Below are 27,392 nucleotides of genomic sequence, written 5' to 3' on the forward strand. Positions count from 1 at the left end.
AAATTTTCATTGTTACAGTAGCAAAGATATAGGTCACACAGGGGCGGCGGCATAATGTGGCCATTAATGTATAACATTGACGGCAAACATTTAGAATCAAACCTATGTAGATATACGCAGTAACATGTGTATATACACATGTGTATACACACCAACCTACATCTACATAAAAAATATGAGGAACACTCATTTCGGCCTGTACATAATACAGAGGAAAAAATACTCTAAGTGACAGTGCTGCAGTGCTGTAGTGAAATGAAAGGAACAGTCTGGAAATGTAAGGATTAGTCTGCATTCAGCAAAGGAAGTTGAAAAAACTCAAGATAAAACGTAAATCGCATGTAAAAGAGCGTTTTGCAAACATACTCAATGAACACACCACCCACACAAAGGCTAACTTGAAAATCAAGTTTACCAAATAGTACATTGAGTCATTAATGCCAATGCCTTAGTGGACTTTTACTTTGAAATTGGCCCGCGTGGTGGCGTAACCGCTAACATGAATTCCATTTTCAACGTTACGGCAGTTTTAACGCTTGCCACCAACACTAACGCAATGCAGTACCGAAATTATATTCAGTTTCTAATTTAGGACGTGAACAAACCGCTGGTTAATTACACTGTCATTGTATAATATGTTACACGTCTCTGGCGTTAGTGGCTAGCAGCTGTTATCATTAGGTGGTAGTTCAACAGTACAGTCATTTTTATTTTATTCTCTTTATTTTTTCAATATTGTTGACCAAGTTTACTTTGTAATGCGCTTCCCATGTTGAAAGGAAGGTACCTTAAATTGCACTTCAAGGTTTTTTTCATTATGAAAAAAAAAAAATCAGACTGTCTTCATTTATTTTATAAAAACACTTTTGCTCAATAAATAATTCTAAGAAAATATTCAGCTCAAAATGTCTGTCAGGATACCTTGGAATTTATACACTGTACCACTTAAAATATAAGAGTGTATCCTGCCTTATATTGCGTTGTGTTCTTAAATCCTAAATGGCCATTTTACACATGAGGAGTTGATTTTTTTTTTTATGGGCAAAAGCGTATTATAAAATAAAGAAAGACAAAGTTCTATTTATCTTTTTTTTTTTCTGATCCAAAAAACGATCCGATACATGACTCAAAATCCGTGACCGATCTGAACCGTGACTTATGTGATCCGTTGTACTACTAGTGAGTACTCATGTGAGTACCCCATGAAAAAAATTATGTACACCCCTGCCCATTAAGCCTGGCTCAAGACTCCCCATAGAATCATATAGAATCACCCTCTTTAACCCGAGGTTCTCCCAGAAATTCAACACCTACAAAATAATTTATATCTCAGCCCCTGTAACAGATGGAACCATAATTCTAAAATAATTTGAGATCTTAGATATTTTGCTTTCACACAGGCCCAACTTGATTATTATTTACTGTTTCAATCGGAGATGCAAAAATGAAATGTCAGTGCAAGAGGAGCACTATTTTTTTTTCTAAAAAATCGAGTGGTAATTACCATCCTCTATTCTGTTACAAAGCCGTTGACATCTACAAACATATATTTTAACCATATATCACCATCGACTGTTCCACTGGTTCAAAGAGCACAAGCGCGTCATCTATATCACTGTACATCGTCTGTACATTCGCTATTGTAGTTGGAAAAATTCTGCGACATCCTCCGAGGGGTCACGACACCGTCACGTGTGTACTCTGATGCATTTAATTGGCTAAGAGACCGAGAATTGGATTAAAAAAAGAAAATAACGTAAATGCGCTCCCGGCTTTAGTGGTAGAAACGCAGTTATGCGCTGCCGGCCTTAATGGGTTGAAAAGGAAAATGCACGGCTCGTTCGTCATCACACGACCATTGGGCTGGCTGCGGCTCACAAGCTTGTCACGTTCTGTGTGTGTATTATTATAATGTGTCTCTGGTATTGTTTAGGGGTGTCGGGCCAAATATGAAGGCGGGCCGTAGTTTGGGGACCACTATTTATTCATTATATATATATATATATATATATATATATATATATATATATATATATATACATATATATATATATATATATATATATACATATATATATATATATATATATATATATATACATACATATATATACATATACATACATATATATATATATATACATACATATATATATACATATATGTAAATAGAGCAGTCAATATTAGTGCTGTCAATCGATTAAAATATGTAATCATGATTAATCACATTTTTTCATTGTAAACTCAGTTAATCGCACAATTTATTGTAAAAAAATCCCTTGATTTTTCTGTCTTGTTATTTTCTTGAATTTTAATAACCTTAACACGTATAAGAGGGTTGACTTTTTTATGCAAATACTTTAATAAAGCGGAAGTTAACCCAAACATATTTTTTCAAGAATATGTTCTATGCAAGCACCACTAGTTGAAACAAGACATTCTGATAAATATTGAGTTTGTGGAATAAGAGTTAAATCCACCCGTTTGTCTTACTGGGGGCGTCCATTTTGTCACGTCTGTCGACTGAAAATGACATCACAGTTGCTCAGGGCTCTGGTAACGACCAATCACAGCACACCTCTTTTCTGATTTGAGCCCTTAGGGCACATATGTCAAAGTTAAGGCCCCTAAAGGAGAAGGTTTTCTACGGCCCCCAGGATGATATTGCTTTATTACTAGATCCGGCCCGCAGCAAGCCGGTGTGGGTAGCAGAAGTGATCGGGTCCTTCGCGCCTGCTGATGACGTCACACTTTAAAATACATTGTAGCGTCTTCCAAGAACACAGACGTCGTTTAACCATCACATTTTATTAGTCCAACCTGCTACTGTGGGCCGCAGCCGACGCCAATACAGTACGATAACCGTTCAGTCAAGCTCTCCTCTTCGTCTTCCGCTACTCTTGCATGCCCTCCCATTAAGCGAGCCGCACGATGTATTCATTAACCTCGGAAACAACACAACTTGGCAAGACACAAATTCGACCACAACACAGATAACCCAATTCGTTACACTATTTCTGTAACATATTTCTTTGCATCTATGTTTTCCACCCCCTGGCTGTTGTTATAACGAACATTACCGCTACTTTTGCGAGGATCGTCCTTCGGTCGTCTACCTGCCGATTCAGACTTCACGTCACTTTTCGTGGCTTTCAGAATCAGACTGTGGTGAAGTTATTCGGGGTAAAACACACTTTATTAAGAAATACTTCATGTTAGAAAGCTCACGTTGTTTTACTATTAGTAATTGTTGGCATTTGATAAATTTATTGAGTTTCTACGTAGTGCTGAGATGAAGTGTTGATAGCGAGAGACTTTTTTAAAAACATTTTTCCTCCTTCGACACAGCTCGTAGTTTGCTTGTGCCAGCAAACTCAGTAGTTGCAGATTTCCCATGTTTCACCACGTTTGCTGTTGTGTGTAAATGTTAAAAGGTGAGTTTAATCATTTAAGTTCGTGTCAGGTAACTGCTGTACATAATAGCCTAGGTATATGTTCTCGTGAGTGATGTCACGTTGATGAACACTAGTTAAGTTATTTCGGCTAGTATGCTTACTATTTTAGTGATAAACGTGTGAATGTGTATTGTATGTACAGTATTGTTTGGCTGTTTAATTGCTTAATACAGTGAATGGTAATGTTTAGGCATATTGTTAACTAATGGATATGTATTGGATGATGTTGCTAGGTTGTTCTTTGTCTGTGTTGTTGCAGACCACAATAAATAGACGTGCCAAGTGGAATACGGGCCTGTGTTCTCTGACAGGAGCACCCACATCCATACCTTGCCACTCTAAAATAGAATCAGCTGGAGACACCATACCAATCATATGATCCTCTCCGTTTTACTTCACATTATGTGCAGTTCATACAATCTTGCAGCCCGAGTCGACCAGAAAATTGTTTCCAGTTTGGCAGGAGAAATGCAAACGTTCCACTGATCTTGTTTCACAAGACAGACAGCGGCTTCTTCTCGGGTCATAAGCGGAAGTGACGTACGAGCTGCCTCGCAAAAGTAGCAGTAATGTACTTTATTTTATTTTTTATTTAGTAACTCCGAACATAAAATCACAACAACCAGGGGGGTGACAAACATAGAGGCAAAGAAATATATTACAGAAATATAAAGCGTGACATCATCAGCTGACATTTTAAAAAAATTCAATTAACATTCTATCAGTCCGGCCCTCGGCTTGTCGCAAAAACTTTTAATTGGCCCTCCGTCCATTTGACTTTGACACCCTTGCCTTAGGGCATCTGTGATTTGTCTGTCATTTTCAGTCAACATAAGTGATAAAATGGCCAACCCCTGAGATGGCTAGATTTTGCTGCTTGACTTATATTCCACAAACACAATATTAATCAGAATTCCTTGTTTGAACTAGGGGGCCTGTATAGAACATATTCTTGAAAAATAAAATGTTTGGGTTGACTTCCACTTCAATCGAAAAAACAAGCATTGGATTCAACTCACACAAACAGCCCCTCAGCCCTTTCAAACACACGCACGCACGCATGCATGCGCGCTTTTAGATTAGTGTTGTTCTGACAGATATATTTATTGCTTCTTCTGGTTGAGGGAGACTTGTTGCTCAAACTCCACTTGGTTTTAAGGACTGAGCTTAAACTTGGAAGACCAAATTTCCATTTAGAACTACGAGAGCAGTCATTTTACGGATGTCACTTTTATTGTGCTCTGGCAATGACTTATCGACCAAAAAGATTATTACTCACTGCTTGAGTGTCTAATAAAGTTATTTTGTTTATTAAAATTCTGTTGTGGGTATATTTTAATGTAAATTATGTCAGATAAATGAATGAGAAACAGTTGGTGGACCACTGAGATTGTCCCGTGCGGCTCTCGCGCTACGTGTGTGTTATAAAATACAGCTGGTGTGGAGCAAGAGGCAACCCGGAAGTCGACTTTTGTTTTATCCATGGGGAAATTATGTCAACCAGCACCACATAAGATCATTATTTTATTGATTACGACTGTCTAGTATGTGCTACTATAGGGCTGATTTATCGTTTTGGGACCAAAATCGCAATCTCAGATAACGCGATTTCGAGATCGCCAAAGCGATTTCTCTAAAAGGCACTTATCCCCCTCGCTCACCATTAGTGGCGTGCTACTGTGGGCAGGTCCAGAGCCGAATTGGTTAAAAAAAAAAAAAAGCTGTTGTTCTCCTACACGCTGTCGCCCGTAGTCCCTGAAGTCATTTATTTCGCGGCTGCTTGAATGCATAGATTGATAGTATTTTCTGATTCTTGTGCAGTTTCAGGACATAAACAGGCAACTTCGCTGCACACCTGGAGTCAGTGGAGTTTGTTTGTGAATGTTTAGCTGTTTGGATAAGCTGGCTTCCTCGAGTAGCAAGGCCTGTTAGTTTAACAAAACATTAGACTTTAACCGTTTAAATTATTCATGCATTTTAATCGCTTTTAAGATGTATCTTATGTTTCTTTATGTTGGTTACATTAACATGTGAAATGATTTAGAAGTAATTGTCATGGCTTGTTAGCGCTGACTTGTATTTATGACGTTTTGTCTCCCTCTACAGGCGCTTCAGCGCTAAAGCGCCAGCTGAGGGAAGAAAAACATAAGTACGATACACCAGAAACGTGTTAATGGCAACAAAATGTGTCTAGTTAAGTTGAAACTTGATATGGAGTTTTTACCCAAATATTTGTGGCTGTGCATGTACAGTATACAGTTGTATGTATATTTTTTGCCCTTAGAGAGAGAGAAATCCTAAATAAATGTATACTTGTGCACCCAGGTTTTGTTTTGAAAAATCATTTCAGATGTACATTTTTATGTATAAGTTCACCCTAGTAAAAAGAATGGTAACAATGTAATGCATGTCAAAACTAGGCGTTAACTTACGAGTATGGAGAGATTGGCACGGCCACCACAAGTATATGATTCCTCTTTCTAAAGAGTCTCCACAGGCCTTTGTGATTTCCACGAACATCCAGGTCCCAAACATGGAGGCACTTGGTGGAAAAATGAGGGAGACAAGTGTCACATTGTGGCCAAAGGTAGAATCCTGGTCAGGTATTGCACCTTTTGGTGGATTTACAAGGATAGGAAATCCTTGTTGTGACAGATTCTGCATGCTACACTGGCAAAGGTAGTATTTGCAAACCCCCAAAAGAAAGTAGAAGAAGAACTGAAAGAAGAAGCAAAAGAAGTGGAACTTGTCACTTGAGTTTGCTGCCGCCTCTCGTGGCAAGAGACACAGCCGAGCCAAAAGAGTCGCGTATCAACAAAAGTTATTCATTAATCACTGCCAGACATTTTTAGACCCTCTTTTACCCTAACATTTGAAAAAATGTGAAAAAAATACAAATAGGTTCCTGGGAATGAATTTCTTAACTGTGAAAAGACATACGTAATCTTGGCAGTGAACGAGTTAAAGTTTAGATGACTGATGAAAAGAAAGTAAAACTGCTTCTGTGGGTCCGAATGTGTGTGTGTGTGGGGGTGTGGGGGTGTGTGGGGGTGTGTGGGGGTGTGTGGGTGTGTGGGGGTGTGTGCGTGTGTGCGTGCGTGTGTGTATGTGTATATATATATATATATATATATATATATATATATATATTTATATTTATATATATACACATATATATATCGATGTAGATATAGATAGATGTATATATACATACATACACAAGTTCATTTTATATATTTTCTGATAGGGAAAATGAAAAGAGTTGTCATGTTCTATTTTATCAATAAATTTGGGAGAAATTAGGAAATAAGTGACTCCATGAATAACGCCCCTTGTTAATGAGGAGAATGGCCCTACCCTTGTTCGGCTGAAGTCACGCGAGGAACCGATTCCAAACCCTCCATTGGAAATCATTGTACTTTTATTGCTTCTAACGTCCAAAAACGGTGATCAATTGGCACCAAAATTTATGTGGACATCCCTACTAATGCCCACTTCAACACAGGGCCGGAGCCATAACACGGCTAATGGGTGGGCCTGGAAAAATCAGGGTGGGCTTGAATATTTCTCTCACGGAGCATAATCCTCCTATACCAACACATCGTATATTCAAATAAATCTGAAAAATATGAAGTTCAGATCTTCCTTAGACAACCACAATTATGGCATTCTTAATATTCTATAAAATAAAACACACAAATTCACAAATGATATAATAATTTACTCAAAATTTCAAAGTATATATTTTTTTTCATGAATCTCATTGGGTGGGAAGTCTGTCAAATGCCCACCCATGGCTCCGCCCCTGCTTCAACATATCAAAAGGATTAACCTCTCCGTGGTTGATTTATATGAGAATGAGGAAATGTGGAAGTGAGCAGAGCTACATAGATTTATGCTGGGACAGCGCACACTGCTTCTTTGCTAAAAAAAACAAAACAAAACATAAACCCACTGCTTCTTTGCTGATCAGGGTTAGGACGAGCGAGGCATTTAACACCAGTCAGGATAATTACAGAGACTGAAGTGGGAATGATGAGACGTGCACATTTATTTGGATGGGGAATGGCCCCAGTTTTTCAACTTACAACGTGCCTTCCAATTTGGAAGTTAACAGCCGAAATGGCACATTCCAATGCGGCCACACTTGGCTGTGCAGTCAGCCTCGCTGGAACTTTTTGTTCGATGAGGGCTTTCGTCACTCTCACGGCGCTTCACTCAGGCAGAAGGTGACGGCTGCAAGTAAGCAAGCAGGGACACCGCACGCGACTGCTTGCGAGGTGATATGAAGACACAGGCTCATCTTCACCTCCACACGCTGGGCGGACAGTAAGGAGTTAATGTTGTTGTGCTAACGCCTTTTGTTTTAACGGCCTGAAGTTAGTTGTTGCTATTAGCCGTCCCAATCATACCTTTAGCCGGGGAGGGAAGAGGAGGGCTCCAATCTGCCTGCTGCTGCTGCAAGCCGCATTTTGGTGGCGATCGGTCACTGTTTTAGACAGCTGAACTGACAAAGCGAGCAATATTACCACGCTTCCTTCCTCCCGTGACGTAGACCGCTGAGAGCGATAACATAAGCCGAGCTCCAAAAGGGGGCTGGCCAATTTGTTGCAAATCTAATCACAAAAAAAGCCCTTAAATCACTACAGAGTCTTTTGGGGGGTGTAATTTTAGTACTGATGTCATTTTTACATGCAAACCTATTATATAAGTGCCAATGTTAGGCTCATCCAAGTGTCACTTTAACGTGAAAATTAAAAAAAAAAAAATTGGACATACATGTTAACATCATTTCAGATGCCAAAAAGTGTTTGCGGCTCCCAGTGTTTTCTTTTCCGTGGAAATTGGGTCGACCTACTCTCAAAGTAATGATTGGGCGTCACAGTGAATTTCCAAATGTGCCCATCATCAGCACGTACACGAGAGTAGTACTAGACGCACATGCATGCACTCGATCAAGGGAAGCTCGATGCTAATTAGGGGCGTGTTCGGTAATAATCTTTCACTGGTTCACTACGACCATTCGAAAACTCAGTGCATTGTTCAAATGTGCCGTTTAATTATTCAGAGTGCACCAAAAGTGCACACCCCGACTGGGGACACGGTGCGTCCATTTTGTCAAGCAGTACAGGTGGAAACAGTTCAAGCACATGATGCTGATTGGTTTATAACCAGTGCTTCTCAAATAGTGCTGCGATGCTAAAAGGGGCGCGCGTGTGACCCTGGGTAACAGGCTGTTTTTCGGCCGAACTACAATAAAGTGTAATTGGACATCCACTCCAGTAGTTGGCAGTGGCGCTCTAATTGCCCATTGTGCGCAGCGAGTATTAACTCCACGGTGTAGGTTTGTTTTGCAACGAGCTGACGATGTTAAGTGTAGCAAACAAACCCTTAGAGAACATGAATAATTTTTTAACAGGGATGAAAAGAAAGGTGGAGAGAAACGAAAATAGTGATTCAAAAGAAAGTCACCCGAAAGCAAAAACGCGCATATATGACGAAGCATATATAGCGCTTGGCTTCACTGTGACTACAGTGGGAGGTGAGGAAAGACCGGTGTGTTTGCTGTGTCTAAAAATGCTGGCAGCGGAGAGCATGAAGCCAAATAATTTAAGGCGCCACTTGGTGACATTACACCCCAATCACGCTGATAAGCCACTTGAGTTTTTTCAGCAAAAACGTGCCTAAAAAAAACCCCACACCATCAGAGGAGCTGATACTGACTGCAGCAGTAGACATGGTTTCTGTCATGCTGAACGGTGTAAGTGCTGCAAAACTAAAAACTATCCCTCTGTCCAATGACATTGTTGCCAGACGTATAGATGACATTGCTAACGATCTGCAAGGATAGCTGGTAGATAAATTCAGAGACAAACGTTTTGCGTTACAATTTGACGAAGCAACTGACAGCAACAAAGACTGTCTGTGTATTTCATATGTACGTTTTGACATGAAAAATTCCCTATGTGAGTATCTACTTTTTTGTAAATATGTCAGAGACGGCCACAGCTGAAGAGCTATTCAAGATGCTGGACTGCTCCTTGACTGAGAATGAACTGAAGTGGGAGAACTGCATTGGTGTTTGCAGTGATGGTGCACAAACCATGGCAGGGAAGAGAAAAGGGCTTCAGGTACTCATCAAGAAGGCCTCACCAACTGCTGAGTGGACACACTGTATCATACACAGAGAAGCACTTGCAGCAAGGCAGCTTTCTCCTGAATTAAGTGAGGTTATGACTGACATTATAGGTGCAGTCAATTTTATAAAGACGAGACCACTGAAAACAAGAATCTTCTCAGCTATCTGAGTAGATGGGAACTGAACATCAAGCCGTGCTGTTTCACAGTGAAGCAAGGTGGCTGTCACGAGGAAAAGTCTTGTCTCGTGTTTTTGAGCTTAGAGCGCAGATAAGACTGTTTTTTGAGCAGGAGCACAAGTATGAAGTCACAGACAAATTCAGTGATGAGAACTTCCTTGGTAAAATGGCCTACCTGAGTGACATATTTGGGAAGTTAAATGAACTAAATCTACAGCTTCAAGGGAAAGATAAACACCTGCCTCAGGTCACAGACAAGATTGGCTCTTTCACACGAAAGCTTGCAATGTGGGGCAGGCGACTTGATGAGGGAAACACTGACTCATTTGAGAACCTGCATGAATGTGTAGACACTACTGACTATGATGCTACCTCAGTGATTCCACACATTAAGCAGCATATTTCATCACTGATGGGGCACTTTAAAAAGTACTTCCCTGAAGTAGTTCCCAGTAGGACCCTTTTCAGTGCACCAGCTCCAACTGGTTTCAGCTCTGCAGAGGAGGACCAGTTCATTGACATGACGTCTGACTCCACATTTAGACTGAGCTTCACATCACAGACACTCCGTGAATTCTGGCTGAGTGTAAGGAGGCAGTATCCACTGTTAGGGCAGAGGGCTATGGGCATCCTATGTTTGTGAGACTGGCTTCTCTGCTGTTGCTGCACTGAAGACCAAATACAGGTCCCAGCTAAACATTGAGCAGGAGCTGAGAGTTGCAGTATCTTGCTTCAAACCTCGCTTTGAGAAACGGTGTGCTACAAAACGTGCTCATTGTAGCCATTCATCTTGGCTTCCTCATTTTGTTAAAAAAAAAAAATAATCTGCACAAATTGTTTTATTCATTTTTGTTTTGTAGATTAAAGTGTTTTATATATTGTGCTCCTGGGTTAATGTTTCTGGAGTCAATTTTAATTTGTTATTTATTGATTTTGTTTGATTTGATTTTCAGCAGCAAATGGTGCAATAAGTGTGTCAAAAATGTTTACAGCTTAAACAAGGATATATATATATATACATATATATATATATAATTTTTTTTTTATTTCAAGCAAATTGATACACTTAAAATATTTTCTTTTACAATCTAATAAACAATGTTAAGGATATTCTTGTAAATTTTGACTATATCTCTTTCTGTTTTCTTTAACAAGGATACGATGTTATGCAGAGGTGTACGTATAACTATTTTATGGACCAATGCTATTATTGATAGTTGCGGCAATGAGTGGGTGGTGGGGTGGGGGTGGCGAATTGTTTTCTTCTTGCTAGGGGGGGGGCGTAACAGAAAATAATTGAGGAGCACTGATTTATACGCTGGCGCCTATCCCAGCTGTGCTCTATTACATCAGAAACCAAATCCTCTTTGCCAAATAATTTTTGACAAAAGATAAACCGCTGCCCAATTTTGATGTCCTACTGGACTGTGATACAAAAAACATTGAACACGGTGTTTGAAGTCCATCTGTCTTTAAATTTTATAACATTGTACTTTGGTCAAACTCATTTGCTGGCTCAGAAAAAAGATGTAAAGTTATTTCGGATTCTTCTTGCGGCTAACAAAAAGAAAGTGGTTAAATCCGTTGTCTCCCACACTGGAGGCTTGGCTTGGCTTGGGATAATTGCTGATTTTTATAAAATGGAAAAATTCACGTGCTGTCTGAGAACCTGGAAAACTGACATTTGACCAAATTTGGGCGAATTGGTTGAAATATGTTACCCTGACTGGTATTGACTTCTGAACACGTTCATGATTATAAATGTGTTACTTTGTCTAATTTTATACAGAGTAAGCTGTCTTTTGTTTCCTTTTGGTATTGTTTTACCAAAAAACAAAGGGGCGAGTTGGATTGATGCTGGAAATCAATGTCGAACAATGTTGTAATTTTGTTGTACAGAGCTTTCCCAAATAAAAAGTTAATCGAAGAAAAAAATAAAAAATAAAGAGAAATGCATCCAAGGAAAAAAAAATTACAGACAGTAGTATTGAATCTCTTGCAGTGATGTGTCTACCTTAGCAAGCTCAGTCCAGGTCGAGGTGTCTGTCTCTGACTCCATCTTAATGAACATGACATAGACTTTCCCCCCAGAGTCCGGCAGCATCGTGTCCTCACACGGGTTCTTGGTGTGGTCCAGCACTTCTGCCTCCCTGGAATCACACACTGTTAAATAAGAAATCTGAGAAAGATAGCTTAATGCCCAACAATCCAAACTCGTCCGAGTTATTCATTGAAATAAAAATCACGCTCAGTATCATATGTAAAGCTCGCTCACCGAAGCAGGTTTTGGATTTCCACTTCATAAGCATCCTTCTTTAAGCTGTGACAACAAGTAGAAAAAACGCTTATTGTTCACACTTCTTCCATATCATTAAACCCAGAAACTGCAAGTATTGTATGGCCAGTCTATAAAAGAATGAGTCATTTGGCTGTACACACCCGTCAACATTCTTCAACTGCACGTGAGGAACTGTATTGAACTTGTGTTTCTTGAAATATACCTCCTATGTAAAAAAACAAGATGATCAAGTACTGGTACTATGCATTAGAATGAAATCAATAAACTTTATTAATATTTTAAAGGCATTTGACATCTTACATGAAAATATCCATTCATGTTGAGGCCGATGATGCCAAAGTGGTAGGAGCGGGACACATCAGGTATGATACACTCTCTGCCCTTCCTTTGCTCCGGCATTCGCATCCACATGTCCCAATCCCACAACTACAGAGAGACACATAACATATCAGCAAGGCCAAAAACTAAAGGTTTCACATCATAGGTTTCTAGTGTTTATGTGATATAATTGGAAAGGCATGTGACATGCGAAGTTTATTTCTGCCATTTATTGTGCTACTGCTACCCCACAATATGGAAATAAATGTTGTCTGACTGTAAAATCTGATACAGATATCATCTGTTGCTTTAAGAGAGTAGCGTACAGTTTGACATACCGTCGCTGTACTGTGAAAAACACGTATGTCCAATTTTGGATAAATGTTTAATTTTCACAGTAATGCGATGTCTGTAACGCGAAAACACCAGCTACATAAAAATACGAAAATTGAAAGAAAATGGACATAAGTGTTTTTCACAGGACAGCGACGATATGCTATAACTATAATAGTTGGTGTTTAGTCTCAATAGTCTCAATTTGGTCGTAATTATCTCTTTGTTGTGGTCGCACCGTACGTGTGTGTAAGACCACAGGCAAAGCAAGTAGATTATTGATAGTCAAATTGCCGTTTTATCATACTAGGCTCCAGCACTTGTGAGGATAAGCGGTATAGATAATGGATGGATATTTTAATTACTCATTTAACAAAATATTGATTCAACTGTTTAAATTATCCATGCATTTTAATAGCGTTAATGATTTCTCTATGTGAAATGATTTTACAGGTCTGCCCAGCTCTGCACTACAGGTTATTCTGCCCGTTGTAAAGTCAATATGTAATGCAGGATTATATGCAGCCGTAGATCGCCCTCCTGTGGTTGTTTGGTGTATTGTTTGCTGACCTTGAAAAGGAAAGGGATACAATATAATAATGTCACACATAAGTCACTCCGGAGTCGCACCACCAGTCAAAATATGAAAAAAAAAAAAAAAAAAGGAATTTAAAGTCCGGAAAATACGGTACTATACAACTGCAGAAAGCAAACAGCAACTATTTTGCTGAGCTGGTATAATAATTACTCATGTAGGATTGGCCACCGAGAACCAGGAATCCGGCCCGGCTGGCTCATTCGGCCGACGCCTAGCCATAGAACTGACGCGATGCGGTTCATGACCCAAAGTCAGAATCAGCTAAGTACGTCTAATGCTAACATTGAGCCAACAAGTTCAACACACAAATGCACATATCCAGCTAATATTTTGCTTATAGCATACACAGCTGCCGCAAATATACATACATACTGTTCATATACACATAGATCATATGGTTACATAGACTGCTTAGATTAGATAGACTTTCCTTGCTTGCCCTTAAAATGCAGCATTGTGTTTGTCATATATATTTTCTTTCTAAAGAAAGACAAGGTTAGCCAATCAACTGGTGTTCAGTAGCATGCTTTCAGTAACAGCTGCATTATTGTATTGTCTTGAACTTCTAAAAAATAAAGCTCTTCTGAAAAATAATACTAAATAATAACACAAAAATGTTTATTAAAAATAAATATACTGGTTGAAAACAGCCCTTTGAGTAAGTCATAGTAAAGTTCACAAAGAGTAAAAAGTTCATGAAATTAAAGAACAGAGAAGTTCATGTGATTTGTTAAAAACAAATTTTAAGAATCGGAATCGAGAATCATTAGGAACCGGAATCGAATCAGAGAACCGGAATCGTCCAAATTCAAACGATGCCCAACCCCATACTGATGTAAGGCATATCAAAGTTGAGGTAATATACACAAACTGTACAAGTAGAATCACCATTGCAACCATAGTACCATAGTAACTAGGGATGTAATGATTCACACAAGCCCCGATTCGATTTTCAGTTCCCAGTTTTTGATTCAATTCGATTTCTTTTTTAAATCGCTACCATGCTTGTCTCTGCGGTAGTGTGGTGTTGCAGGCATCCACAACATACACAATGATGTTTGGCGCAAGCGTGTCAAGTAGGGCTGCCACAAACTATTATTTTGCTAGTCAACTAATCACCAATAGTAGTCTCGATTAGTCACCTAATCGGATCATATGTAAATCGCAGCATAATCGCACCGGGCTCTTATATGAAGAATTCTTTAAGGTATTTACAAAAGAATAATAAAGACAATTAAGATGAAAGTACTGTACATTCAACTTGTATTAAACTTAGCTTGTACCAGCATTCCTGACATATTTATAAATGGAGTAATTGATGAAATTGAAGGCAATATTGTGGCCTTAATTTTTTTAGCTGTAAATGTTTAGTGAGTTTTAAAATTTAAACAAAAACTATACACAATGCTTACTTGCACTAATAATACCATAAATACAAAAAAAGAAATATTTGTAAACACATTTCACTTTTTTTTTTTTTTTTAATGTACAAGAGAGTGAAATCATATGAGTGAAATTAGGGAAAGGCACTGTGCTAAATAAAACAAAACAAAACAAAACACTTGTATTATCATTTAACCTTAATCCAAAAAGTTATTTTTTGCTTCGCTAATATGCATACTTTGATCTACACATTCAAAATGTGGTATGCACTTAAAATGGAAAAAAAAAACTTTACAGATTAGGAGGAACATAATTTTTTTTAGCACTCTAAATGAGTATATTGTAACGACCTAGGTATGTTATGTCTTTTGTTAGGTGTTGCCATTAAGGGTTTGTGGAAAATGTTGTGTTAACTTGAGTGTTGAAATGTCCAAGTTTATAAATACAACACTTGGTGCATGGTCACAGTGGCCGCATGTGACTGTATGTCAACTGGGGGTATACAAAAACTGTGTTTTGGTTTTTAATAAACGTGAGTTTGCTGACTAATGCCTCCATAATCCCTAGTAGATGCTACGAAGTGTTAGCGTACCAAAACAGGACATGTGTGTGGTGTTCCATCAGACACACACGGTAGCATGTAGGCATGTCACTATACTAGAATTTCAACTTCGATACCGATACCCAGTTCAGTATCGATACTCGATACCATTTCGATACCACACGGAACAAATTAAAGAACAGGCTTTTTTTTTTTTTTTTACTGTAAAACTTTTTTATCGCTAAAAACTTAAATTATCATTAATACAATCGTTTTTAAGAGGTAGTGCAAAAAAATAGTACAACTTCAGTATATAACTCTGACAACCCTCTGTACAGTCAATGCCTGGAAACAATGACACATTTTAAGTTGTCTGAGCCTGGGGTAGTGCAAAACAAAGGAAGAAGTAGTGCAAAGAACAAAACACACCAAAAAACAATTATTAATCTGTAAATTGTCTGAACTAGGGGAAAGAAATAACCATACTGTGCAACACCAATGGCACATAATTTTCAAGTTGTTTGAGGTAGTGAAAAAGAATAACACCCACCACTTACAGTAACATAAATTAACAACAAAATCTGTAAATTGTCTGAGTATCTAGACCCACATGTTTATCTATTAAGGCAAACCAACAAGTCACAGATAATAATAATAGTAATAATAAAAAATAAAATAAAATAAATTAAAATACTTTCAGTTATTGGCTATCCAGAACAGTAGCAGGTAGGGTTGGGCATCGTTTGAATTTGGACAATTCCGGTTCTGATGTTTTGATTCGATTCTGGTTCCTAACGATTCACAATTCCGATTCTTAACAAAAAAAAAATAGAAGCATTTATTTTTGGACAAATCACATGAACTTCTCTGTTCTTCAATTTCATGAACTTTTTACTATTTGTGAACTTTACCATGGATTACTCAAAGGGCTGTTTTTAACCAGTATTTATTTTAATACATTTTTTTTGCATTATTATTTAGTACTATTTTTCACAGGAGCTTTATTTTTGAGAAGTTCAAGACAATACAATAATGCAGCTGTTACTGAAAACATGCTACTGAACACTTGGCTAACCTTGTCTTGCTTTAGAAAGAAAATATATATGACAAACACAACGCTGCATTTTATGGGCAAGCAAGGAAGTCTATCTAATCTAAGCAGTCTATGTAAACATATGATGCATATGTATGTACAGTGTTTCTGTATATGCTGCAGCTGCGTATGCTATAAACTAAATATAAGATGGACATTTGAGTTTTGAACTTGTTGGTTCAATGTTGCCATTAGACGTACCTAGCCGATTCTGACTTTGGGTCATGAGCAGCAACGCGTTATTCTATGGCTCGGCGTCGGCCGAATGAGCCAGCAGGGCCGGGCCGGCCTGAGCAGGATCAGCGACCCCGCGATGGGCGACCGCTGCCACCGCGGCGGCTGCTGGGGAGATCCGTGGGAAGGGCCGGGCGCACGCTCAGAGAAGCCAACGCCAGCCGGTACAAAGTGAACGAAGGAGCTGACCGAAAGGACCACGGCACTCGAGTGGGGGCGAGCTTCCATGCTATTGCGACACAGCTTCGGCTGCAGGAGCCCGGGGCGCTCACTTTTTTTTTTTAATCGGTTGTACTTCGTTTGTAGCTCATGCGCGCGGCTAACTAGGGAGTGGACGAGCAGTCTGCACTCGGCAGAGCAGGGAGGGAGGGAGGCAGGGAGGGGCGCACAGGGCAGGCTTCGGCAGTGTGTGCGAGAGCAGCAGACCATTAGGAGCAGACGTTAGTAGCATGTGTGTGCTAACTCCAGCTAACTTCCAAAAACGACTGTCTCAATGTGAAAAATAAAATCGGGCATCAGCCACAACGTGCTTCCTTTTCAGATGCTCGTTTATCACCGCCATGCTGCTATGAACGGGAGCTTTACATCGTTTTTAGTAATTTTGTGCAATGCGCCAGGACTTTCTGACTCTGTTGTTAACGCTTACTCGGGTAGCCATGACAGCATTACCCACAATGCTTCTATTTACATCACGGATGACCCGGATTACCACTATTGCGCATGTGCCTTGCAGAGAGGCACAACATGAGAGAGCTATAGTTAACATGGCCTTGCCAATTGATTCTTTTATTTTTTTACATCGAGGCATATTTTAAGCCGTTTATATCGATTTTGTATCAATTATATATAAATCGTTACATACCTAATAATAATTTAGGTACACCTGACAGCAGAGAAAATAAAAATCTTGAACCTTCTCAGGTGTTGGCCATTTTGGCTCCAGTTCATCCTTGTAGAGGCTCTTTTTCAGGACCCAGCCCAGGCCGGGCATACTCTCCACTCTGTAGAGCAAGGCAGGATCCTCTGCTGTGTGTTCGTAGCCCTGCAGAACACAAAGAGATACGAAGTGACTGATGCCAACAACCTAGAATTTCATACCTACAACTGTATTCTGTTAACCAAATATAATGAATACTTTACAACCAATGGACTACAAATGATAGATCTCAATCACGATTGTGCAATCTTCATTTATGGCAGACATAGAAATAAATGACAGTTTCAGAAAGACCACTTAAGTATTTGAAAATACGTGGTTTCTCGGGTAAGTACTGTATATAAACAAGAGCAAACCCTAAGTTCTCACAGTTCTGTGCAAAAAACAGATAGCATACGTCAAAATGACTTTTACTAATATGTTTTATTGAAAAGAAGAACAAAGCAGTTTATTCACCTGATCATTCCAGGCTGAGATGCAATACAAGCTGTCATCCTCATCCAACAGATGGATGGTCTGACTCAGAAAACTAGTAACAGCAAAAGCAAAATTGGATTTGGATCAATTTGGCTTCATCAATTATTTTCAGTTTTTCAAAACATTTCCTTACAGAGTGACAGCAAATAATAAAACGCACAGTTATGTAAATTCAGCGGGTATTCTTGCTAGCTTTAGGGAAACATTTGGTTTGGATGATTAAACTCGTTGTGTTCTAATGTTATTAAGTGACCAAGTTTGACCAGGAGCATTACAGAAAAGTCAGATAACGTTTGCTCTTGCGTAAGAATGACAAGAACTTTAAAATTTCTACTGTAGATATTCTGTAAGAAAACTGGAAAAAAAAGTATTTTGACTTCATAAATGTTTTACATTGATTTCTAGCTGACGAACATCTCTTAAAATAAGACCAAACAAGTGCAAAAGACAGCAAGATTGTTTTTAACTGGTCAGCCAGCTGTACAACAAAGGCATGACTTTAAATTGAACAGCAGATGTTATCCCGCAAGATCTCCTGCCGTTCAATGGGGATTTCTTTTACTTTCATCGTCAAAGGTTCTATGCAGTACAATGCAAATACACTGTGAACAGCATTTGTATAATGAACTGTAAAGTCGAAGGCCAGCCGCATACCAAGTAACATGGTCAAACCCGACTGAACTGTCACACGGTGTGTGGGGTTCAGCAACTACTTTTAATGTATGCCCAAGTGTCATTTTGCTGCAATTCAAAATTAGAATCACGGGTGAATGGCAGAGCTGGATATTTTTCTAAAAATTGAGCGTCCGTTATTCATCCTGCGTCTGGAGCGTGGGTACACTTCCGTCGTCCGTCATTCGCCTTTTTTCCGATGGGGAAAAAATAGTACCCGTCAATATAGGCCAGTCCACCTCTAATTTTAAACGGCCACCCGTTGTGAATCTGGCTAAACTTTCACTACTCTTCCCCATCTGGACGATATTTGAAGAGAAATAGTGACTCTCTGCGCTTTAGAAGCCCATTCACAGCCTGGTACCTCACTCAAATGTGTCCCCCAAGCAACAACAACTCACTATTTTCCTCTTCCTTCCACTAGCCGCGGCCATCGAAGCCTTGCCGTGAAAAATAGACTAATGACGGACTGCACACGAATGACGGACAAAATGAAGGGGTTTCCGTCTATTTTTAAATATTTCCCATAATTCATCAACCGTCAGCAAAAGGGGCGTCTGTCAGTGACGGATAGATGGACCGGTGTTGTGCCAAATTGTCCTATCCCGTCGAAACTTCCAACTTAAGGCTGATTTGAGAGCCTGTTCTGCCAAAATGTCCTACTCTTTGCGAAACGTCCTACCGAAGGCTAATTTGACAGCCAAAATACTACTGTGCACTTTCACCTTATGTTTGGATGCAGACTGTTAGGTAGAATTTTAAAAAAAATCCCTTAAGAAGGAAGTCACCCAAACATATTTTTTTTCAAGAATATGTTCTATGTAGGCCCACTTGTTGAAACAAGGCATTCTGATACATACTGTGTTTGTGGAATAAAAATTAATCCACCCCTTTTTAGCCATCTCAGGGGGCGGCCATTTTGGCACTTCTGTCAACTGAAAATGACATCACAACTGCTCAGGTAACGACCAATCACAGCTCACCTGTTTTCTGAAGCTGCGCCCTGATTGGCTGTTACCTGAGCCCCGAGCAACTGGGATGCCATTTTTAGTCGACAGAAGTGACAAAATGGCAGCCCCCCGACATGGCTAAAAAGGGGTGGATTTTGCTGCTTAACTCACATTCCACAAACGCAATATTAATCAGAATGCCGTGTTTCAACTAGAGGGCCTGCTGGGAACATATTCTTGAAAAAAAAATGTGTTTGGGTTGATTTCCGCTTTAAGAAAATACTTACACGGGTGAAAACAGGTAGTGCGTCCTGACAATTGAGTGTAGTATACTGTACATACACTGTGTGATGAATGTGGTCAGCAGATCAACACTATGCTCAAAAGCTACTACAAGAAAACACACATTGCTTAAAAGCTATGACGGAAATCACGGCAAAAGTATTTTTGTGTCAATGAAAAGGTCAAATAAGACTCAATAAAAACTAAAATAGTAAGTACTCACCGCTTTTAATTGAACGTAGGACATAAAGTTACAAAATTACCATGAAAACACTTATCTTGCGTCGTGCGAATCCGTGCGCAAGCGCACTGGGCATTGGTAGGACGTCTCGATAGGTAGGAAGGAATTTCAGAACACCGGTCCGTCACGGTCATAGACGGAATGCCCCGCTCTGGTTTACGCCGTCGCAGATCAAACAGGAAATGTCATGTCGTACCACTTGAGCTTTCACATCAAAAACTGTTTCCCCGAGTATGACGCGTGATCCAGCCAGCTACTGCTGCTAAGCCATACTAATACAATTAAAATGATGTATTTCCTATATACCGTTGCTTGGACTGCGGCGGGCGTAAGGACGCTGCTTCTTTCAAGAATCAACTAGTAGAGAGCACTCTCACAATACAATATACAAATACATATGCCAAGTATGTTTGAGGACCATATACAAGCACACCTGAAAAAGTCAATGGCGATGTCCAAATCTTCCTCTAACACAATAGCATTTTTGGCATCCTGGAGAAAATAGGGGTAAAATTATTATAAACTTGAATAAAGTTTCATTGAAAAACTACATCTTAATTACTCATCATAGTAATTTATATCTGTGAGACAAATTACCATTAATATTCTTTTTGTAAAGATTTCAACAAATCAATCGGAATTGTTTATACTTTCATACTGTGTTTAAACTTTGTAATAGCCGTCTAAGGCAACTCTTATTTATTTCCTCCATTTAGTTCATAGTTTTAATTTGGTTGAAAAGAACAATAAATAAGGGCATTATTTCATGGTAAAATGTATTATTTTGGTTTAGTGAAGAGGAGGAACTTATTTTTTGTTCCGTATGTATATGCCATTGTTTAGGGACACAGGTAGTTGATGCACATGTTAGCCGTAGGAGGCGCTGTACCAAGAAGACAAGGCAGGAGTTTGGCCTAGAAGACAAGTCATGTTCCTGTTGAGATGATTTGTATTCCTTTTGAGAGAATGTGGCCAATGAGGTAAATATTGTGCCATTTGCTTTCTTTCTTGTTTTATGTGAACCATCCTTATTTTCTGTGCCAATTGAATTTTTATATTGCCCTTTTATTAGTTCTGACGGCATTGTTCGGGTGTTGTTTTAACATGTAAAGACTGTTAGACAACATTAAATGTCTGTTAAAATCAAAGAACGAACTTGAGCCTTGATTGAACTCAAAAGAAGTACCGTATTTTCCGGACTATAAGTCACTTTTTTTTCATACGGTAGTTTGGCCAGGGGCTGGGGTGTGACTTATACTCTGGAGCGACTTATGTGTGAAATTATCAACACATTATTTCCTGTATATCATTTCACATATTTTAACCCACATAAACCCACAGAAACATAAAGATAAAGCTATTAAAATGCATGAATAATTTAAACTGTTAAAATCTAATATTTTGTTCAGTAAGTAATTAAAATAGTATAATTAAAAAGACAATTTGACTGTCTATCAATCCATCTATACAAAATAGTGTACTGTTGCTTTAAGGCGCCGTGTCTGGCCATTGTCTTGCATCATCAGCCAGCCACACACACACACACACACACACACACACACACACACACACACACACACACACACGCAGAGCGGAGGAGAAGAACAGAAAGATAATTATGACCGAATACAAAAATACTTTTGGAGACTTGGAAACATTCTACATGGTTGGCGATAAATAAAAGACTTATTTAATCGATCTACGACCGTTTTGGTGAGTTTAAAGTTATCTTACCGTAACTTTCTTGTAATGCTACATGTGTGGATGTTAGCTAAATGTTACCATCGTAGCTCGGTGGAAATGATGTGTACTAAGTGCACCATTTTATTAAGCGGATTTATATGGACACAGTTATTTGCGTTACGAGACAGAGACAACTTGGCTTCCGAGAGGAGGTGGTGGGGGCGTTGTATAATGTAACGTAAGCATACCGTTCAGCCTGTTGTTGCCTCTATTCAATTTTTATTTTAAATTGTTCGTCATTTCAATTTTAAATGACATGTTTGTTCTTGGTGTTGGATTTTATCAAATACATTTCCTCCCAAAATGCGACTTATACTCCAGTGCGACATGTATGTTTTTTTTTCTTCATTATTATGCATTTAATAGCTGGTGTGACTTATAGTCCGGAAAATACAGTAACACCCCTTTCAATCAAAACGATTTGTTTCCCAAGAACAATCAATTGGACCATTCAACGACAAAATATGTTAATCCATTTATATGAGTCATTTTGTTGGGCGTACCTGTACTGCATAAAAATAAATAATACATTGTATTGTATAACGTACTCACCGGGTGAAGGTTGAATGTTGCTGTCAGACTGGCCTTGTAGTGCTGTTACAAAGAAGGGGAAATTCAGCTCACACAAAGCAAACTGTTAAAGTGGAAGTCAACCCTAAAAATGTGTTTACAATAATATGTTAAATGCAGCCCCATTAGTCTAAACACGGAATTCTGGTTGATATTGTGTTTGTGGAATATGAGTTAAGTAGTAAAACCCGCCAGTTTTTATCCATCTCAGGGGGCGGCCATTTTATCGCTTGCTGTCAACTGAAAATGACATTACAGTTGCTCAGAGCTTAGGTAACAACAAAGCATTGCTCAGCTTCAGAAAACAGGTGAGCCTCACACAACAAACACTATATAAGTTCTAAACAGAAAAAACAAGAATAAAACTAAACTAAAACTAATAAAAACTAAACAAAAATGAAGCATTCAAAAGAAATAAAAACTAACAAACCTGCTCTAAAAATATATTAAAAATAAGTGAATTTAAAAAACAAAAGTCAAAACAAAATAAAAAATAACTAGCATGAAAAACCCCATTATAACCTATTATAGTCTGAGCCTTGCTAGCTAACCTGAAGCATGAATGAGCTGAGTGTTTACCTGCGACACTCTAGCATTCTTGATGCTGATTGGTGTATGCTGAACTCCCTTCAGTCCAAATAGCGCCACCACATCCATAGGTTCCTGAGTCATGGATAAAAATAAAAAAAACATATATATACACACAATACAATCTAGCCATACTATATACCGCTTATCCTCATTAGGGTAGATATCGGCGATGACGTTTGTGGTAAATGTATCTGTGCTCCCCCAAATAGTCATTTACAGTGGTACCTCTACTTACGAAACGCCTCAACGGGAAAATATTGCCTCTTGTTACGAAAGAAATTTCAAGATACGAAAGGTAAAAATACAGTATGGGCTGCTACTCGCAGCTCCGGAGTTTCCTGAACGCAACATACTCATAGCTGCTCTGCCATTGGCTATTACCTAGCATCTTCCTGGCATCACATTGGCTAAGAGGGACCTCTACCGTATGTGTCTATGTGAGTAGATAGACAGGTAGATAGATAGATATGTGATAGATATGACAGCAATGTATCGACAGTCGCCACATTATTAAATCAGTTCTTCACAAAACGCCAGGAAAAAAACACTTCTGAGAGAGAACATGAACCAAAGAGGGCAAAAAGTGATGAGGACAGCAATTAAAAGGTAAACGACCATCATTATTATTCTTTACTCTATTGTTTGTTTTTTACATTATGCACAACTCTCATTTATTGTGCAACAATCTAATTGTAACATATTTCTATTTGTTACACGTTTTTGATGCATTTTTATGCTTTATAAAACATTTATGTCTGAATATTGGGGGGTTTGGAATGGATTATGGCATTTACATGAAAAACACGTCTACTTACAAAATGTTCTACTTAAGAAATTTCTTCCAGAACCAATTAATTTCGAAAGTAGAGGTACCTCTGTACATGGGATGCAAGGATTCCTGACACCTGACCACACTGATCTAACCAGTAAAGCACAGCTGGATCTACTTTTGATACAGTGGCTCCCAGCTGTTGCATGGTGTCTCTGACTCTATTGTACCAGTACAAAGACGCATCTGTCAGACAATAGACACACTTATTTAACTTCCACACAGTTCCTTTGTTTTGTGCCTGATGCAAATGTCCCTTGTTAGTGTCTTGCCTTGTAAAAAGGCGGATTTAATGTCCATGGAATTCAGCTACCACTTGTTTTGATATATGACAGCCATGATCATATTCATCTCCCCAAAGCCTCTTGCTACCTAGTTGTGCCTTTGTCACAACACCAGCAGCAGTTTCCTTCAGTGTGCACACCCACCTTGTTGAGATGCAATTCTGACCTTCATCAGTGACTTCATCAACTACATTGTTTTTCTTCCCATTTTAGATTTCCTCATGTTTAGCTGGAAGAAAAATGTCCTCATGCACTACTAACACATCATCTTTGCTGATAGCACATGTTTCTACCTGCTCTGGCGGAAATATATGTACACTGTCCATTGCTCCAAGATTGACTGATCCTGTTGTGCCAGCATCTTCTTCAGGCTGGCTAAACTGCAAGTTGTAACAGTCTTTGTGTTTTCCAGTAGCTTTTCCAGCTCTGCTCAGGACAGTTCCAGTATAACTTTGACCACTTCGTTTGTCTTTGTATGTAACCACTTGGCCATTTTCAGGTTAAGCCCTTCAGTCTGTTGCGGCATCTGAGACTGATCAATACTGCCTCCCGCATTCAGTTCTGATTCATGTGGGAGTTCTTCATTATCATCAGCATTTTGATATTCTTTGTTCATTTGTGTCACTTTCCCATTGTCACTTTCAAATTGGCTGAGATTTGCTGCTGCTGCCGTAGCTGGTGAATTTTCAAGTGTCTCCATTTTTTGTTCTATGTTTATGTCCACAACCTCTTTGGTTGATGGATCATCCACTTTTCTCAGTCTGGTGTGATGCACCAGCACATATGGTCCACCGTGTCTCACAAATACCACAGCACCATCTTGGCCTATCACAACCCTTGGTCCTTTCCACTCATTATAGTCCACACTCTTATAGTAGACTTTGACTCCTGTGTCATACATGTCGTCAACTGGCCGTAGTTGTTTGCGCAGGGCTCTTTTGATTTTCTCTGAGTATTCAGCCTCTGTAAATGCTTTTCTCATCGCATGTAGAGTTGTGATGTGCTGAGCTACCCAGGAGCTCACATTTGTTTCCAAGGCTCTGGGTTTATCAATGAGCACTGAGGGCAGGTTTGGATTCTGGCCAAACACTAGTTGGTAAGGGCCCGTGTAAACCGTGCATGGAGTTCTTTGCCATTAGTGCCCAATCAATGCAGTCTTCCTTCCAATCACAGTTGTCCTTTTTAACTTTCAGCAACATTTCAGTGAGAGTTTAATTATGCCTTTCCAAAAGGCCATTACTACATGAGCTTTGGGCTGTAGTAGTAGTGATCTCAATATTACATTTTTCAGCCATGTCTTTTATTTCTTCATTGTTGAATTCACCTCCATTGACACTGAAGAGTCCGTGCGGAGGGCCATGGATGGACACTGATCCAACAGTGAATAAACGGCCTCACGATCTCTTTGGGTTTCTTTGTGGTGACGATGCTCCCTGCACTGAAGCGAGTGAAGTGGTCAATAGCATGTAGATACCACACATTTGGCTCAAGTTCATGCAGGTCAACAGCAACAGTTTCATTATAAGTTGAAGCCATGGGAATGCCTACAACTGGTTTGTGCTTTGGTCTACTGTACCTTTTGCACGTTTCACAGTTCTGAACAACATTCTTGAGAATTACTTTGCTTTCTTTATCGTGAGTGCCCGAGCAGGCCAGTAGCTGATTTCCTATCGCTGAAGGAAACACTTGGGCATGCTGTGAGCGATAACTGTTTGTCTTTTACATTGAGACAAGCAGTATCCAAAAGTTTGAAGGCTAGAACGGCATCCGGGAGCTCCATTTTAAATGAACGTATCTTGATGTACGTTCGCTCAAATTCGCCAATGTAGTCAATCATACACACACTGCTCTCTCTTGAAATATGTTCGAACTCCGTGTAAGCTTTGTATTGCCGATCCTTTTCTTCTTTCAAAAACACAGAGTCCAACTTTGTCAAGAGTTGGCAACAGGAAGTGACGTCAGAGTTTGGACATGGATGGTATCGATTGCACTTCTGCACTTTCGCCTTCGGATCTACCTCACCTGCGTGTTGCGTTTTTACTCTTTTTAATTTTTGGAGACTATTTTTATCTTATTTTTTATTATTATTTATTTATTTAAATTTTTGTTAATCTCTGGGTCGCTTGATCTCGCGGACTAGCATACAGCTAGCTTGAGACGGAAACGGGCTAGCTTGGGGCTAGCTTGGAGCTAGTGTATTAAAATGCCTTCAGACGACAGCGACGAACACAATGGCCTGCTGGAGAAGGCAAATAAGACAATCTCTGACCTAAGAAGGGATATTCGTCGTCTCTCAGAGGAGCTCCATGAGAAGGAATCGGTCATCTCTTGCTTCGCGACCCGTTTCCCCGAACTCTCCGCGGTGGTCATGAGGAGGCGCGCTCGTGAAATCCTGTCGGCGACAATGACGGCTGAGGCGGCTGGCCTCTCGGACACGGCGAAGTGGGATCCAATTGCCTGCCCGGGGCCATCCTGCTCGACACCGCTGCAGAGTGACACCTGGGTCAAGGTGGTGTCCCGCGGCCGGAGGGCCGGGGAGCCACCCCACCGCCCCCAACTGGTCCTGGGGAATCGGTACGCCGCCCTGGCGAGTGAGTCTCCTGTTCCCATCACTGCACTACAGCAGTCGGAGACACCGACTGCTGCGTCCGACGCTGGGGCTGTGCTCCCAGGGGCTCCCTCGGATTCCCCGCCACCCACGGCGACGACCTCGGCCGGGAACCCCATGTTGGGCGGGTCCGCCGGTGACACGGCCGTCCACTCACGCGTCGGGCTGCTCCGGGACGCGGTGTCCCGGTACAAGGGTGGTCGTCATCACCAGCATCATCAGCGACACTCATCGGTGTCATCCACCGTCTTCACTCGGCCTCGGCGGAGCCATCCTGGACAGTGGGGTCGTGAATCTCCCGCCGGTGGTGAGTCCCTTGGCGTTCCCTCCTCACGTCACCCACCGACCACCGTTATAATTGGCGACAGCACCATTAGACGTACTCACTATCCCGGCTGCGTCACCCGCTGTTTTCCCGGAGCGAAAGTCATGGACATAGTTAACATCCTGCCGGGTGTTCTTGACTCTCTGCCATCATCCATTACCCGGCTCATCGTTCACGTTGGGACAAACGAGACAATACGCCGACAGTCTGAGCAGACGAAGAGAGACTTTCACGCCCTCTTTGCCTTGTTAAGAACCTGCGGTCTGTCGGTCTGGGTGAGTGGCATTTTGCCGGCATTGTCTCGCGGAGCCG

At 40.0% G+C, this 27,392-nt stretch overlaps 2 protein-coding genes across 9 annotated transcripts in view; one reads left to right on the forward strand and one right to left on the reverse strand.

Annotated features, from left to right (window-relative positions):
- The window catches only part of LOC147138023 (tetraspanin-1-like), a 75,628-nt gene extending 69,786 nt beyond the window's left edge, over positions 1-5,842 (forward strand). The window contains exon 9 of the mRNA XM_086047512.1: positions 5,562-5,842. Coding sequence (XP_085903638.1) covers positions 5,562-5,576 — 15 coding nt within the window. The 3' untranslated portion in view covers positions 5,577-5,842. The remainder of the gene's footprint in view (positions 1-5,561) is intronic.
- pomgnt1 (protein O-linked mannose N-acetylglucosaminyltransferase 1 (beta 1,2-)) overlaps positions 1-27,392 on the reverse strand; it is an 82,101-nt gene that overhangs the window by 10,961 nt on the left and 43,748 nt on the right. For all 8 annotated transcript variants that reach the window (XR_015088993.1, XR_015088994.1, XR_015088995.1 and 5 more), the window contains 10 exons: positions 23,023-23,106; positions 22,426-22,467; positions 20,564-20,622; positions 17,965-18,037; positions 17,485-17,613; positions 12,372-12,497; positions 12,212-12,276; positions 12,048-12,092; positions 11,787-11,922; positions 5,888-5,997 (listed from right to left, as the gene is read on the reverse strand). Coding sequence is in view for 4 of the 8 variants with exons in the window: in XM_086047507.1 (XP_085903633.1) it covers positions 5,888-5,997; positions 11,787-11,922; positions 12,048-12,092; positions 12,212-12,276; positions 12,372-12,497; positions 17,485-17,613; positions 17,965-18,037; positions 20,564-20,622; positions 22,426-22,467; positions 23,023-23,106 (869 nt within the window). In the remaining 4 variants the exon portion in view is untranslated. The remainder of the gene's footprint in view (positions 1-5,887; positions 5,998-11,786; positions 11,923-12,047; positions 12,093-12,211; positions 12,277-12,371; positions 12,498-17,484; positions 17,614-17,964; positions 18,038-20,563; positions 20,623-22,425; positions 22,468-23,022; positions 23,107-27,392) is intronic.

Source organism: Filicampus tigris, chromosome 12 (assembly GCF_054856515.1).
Source record: "Filicampus tigris isolate MCC_2025a chromosome 12, RoL_Ftig_1.0, whole genome shotgun sequence".
Classification (NCBI taxonomy): Eukaryota; Metazoa; Chordata; class Actinopteri; order Syngnathiformes; family Syngnathidae; genus Filicampus; species Filicampus tigris.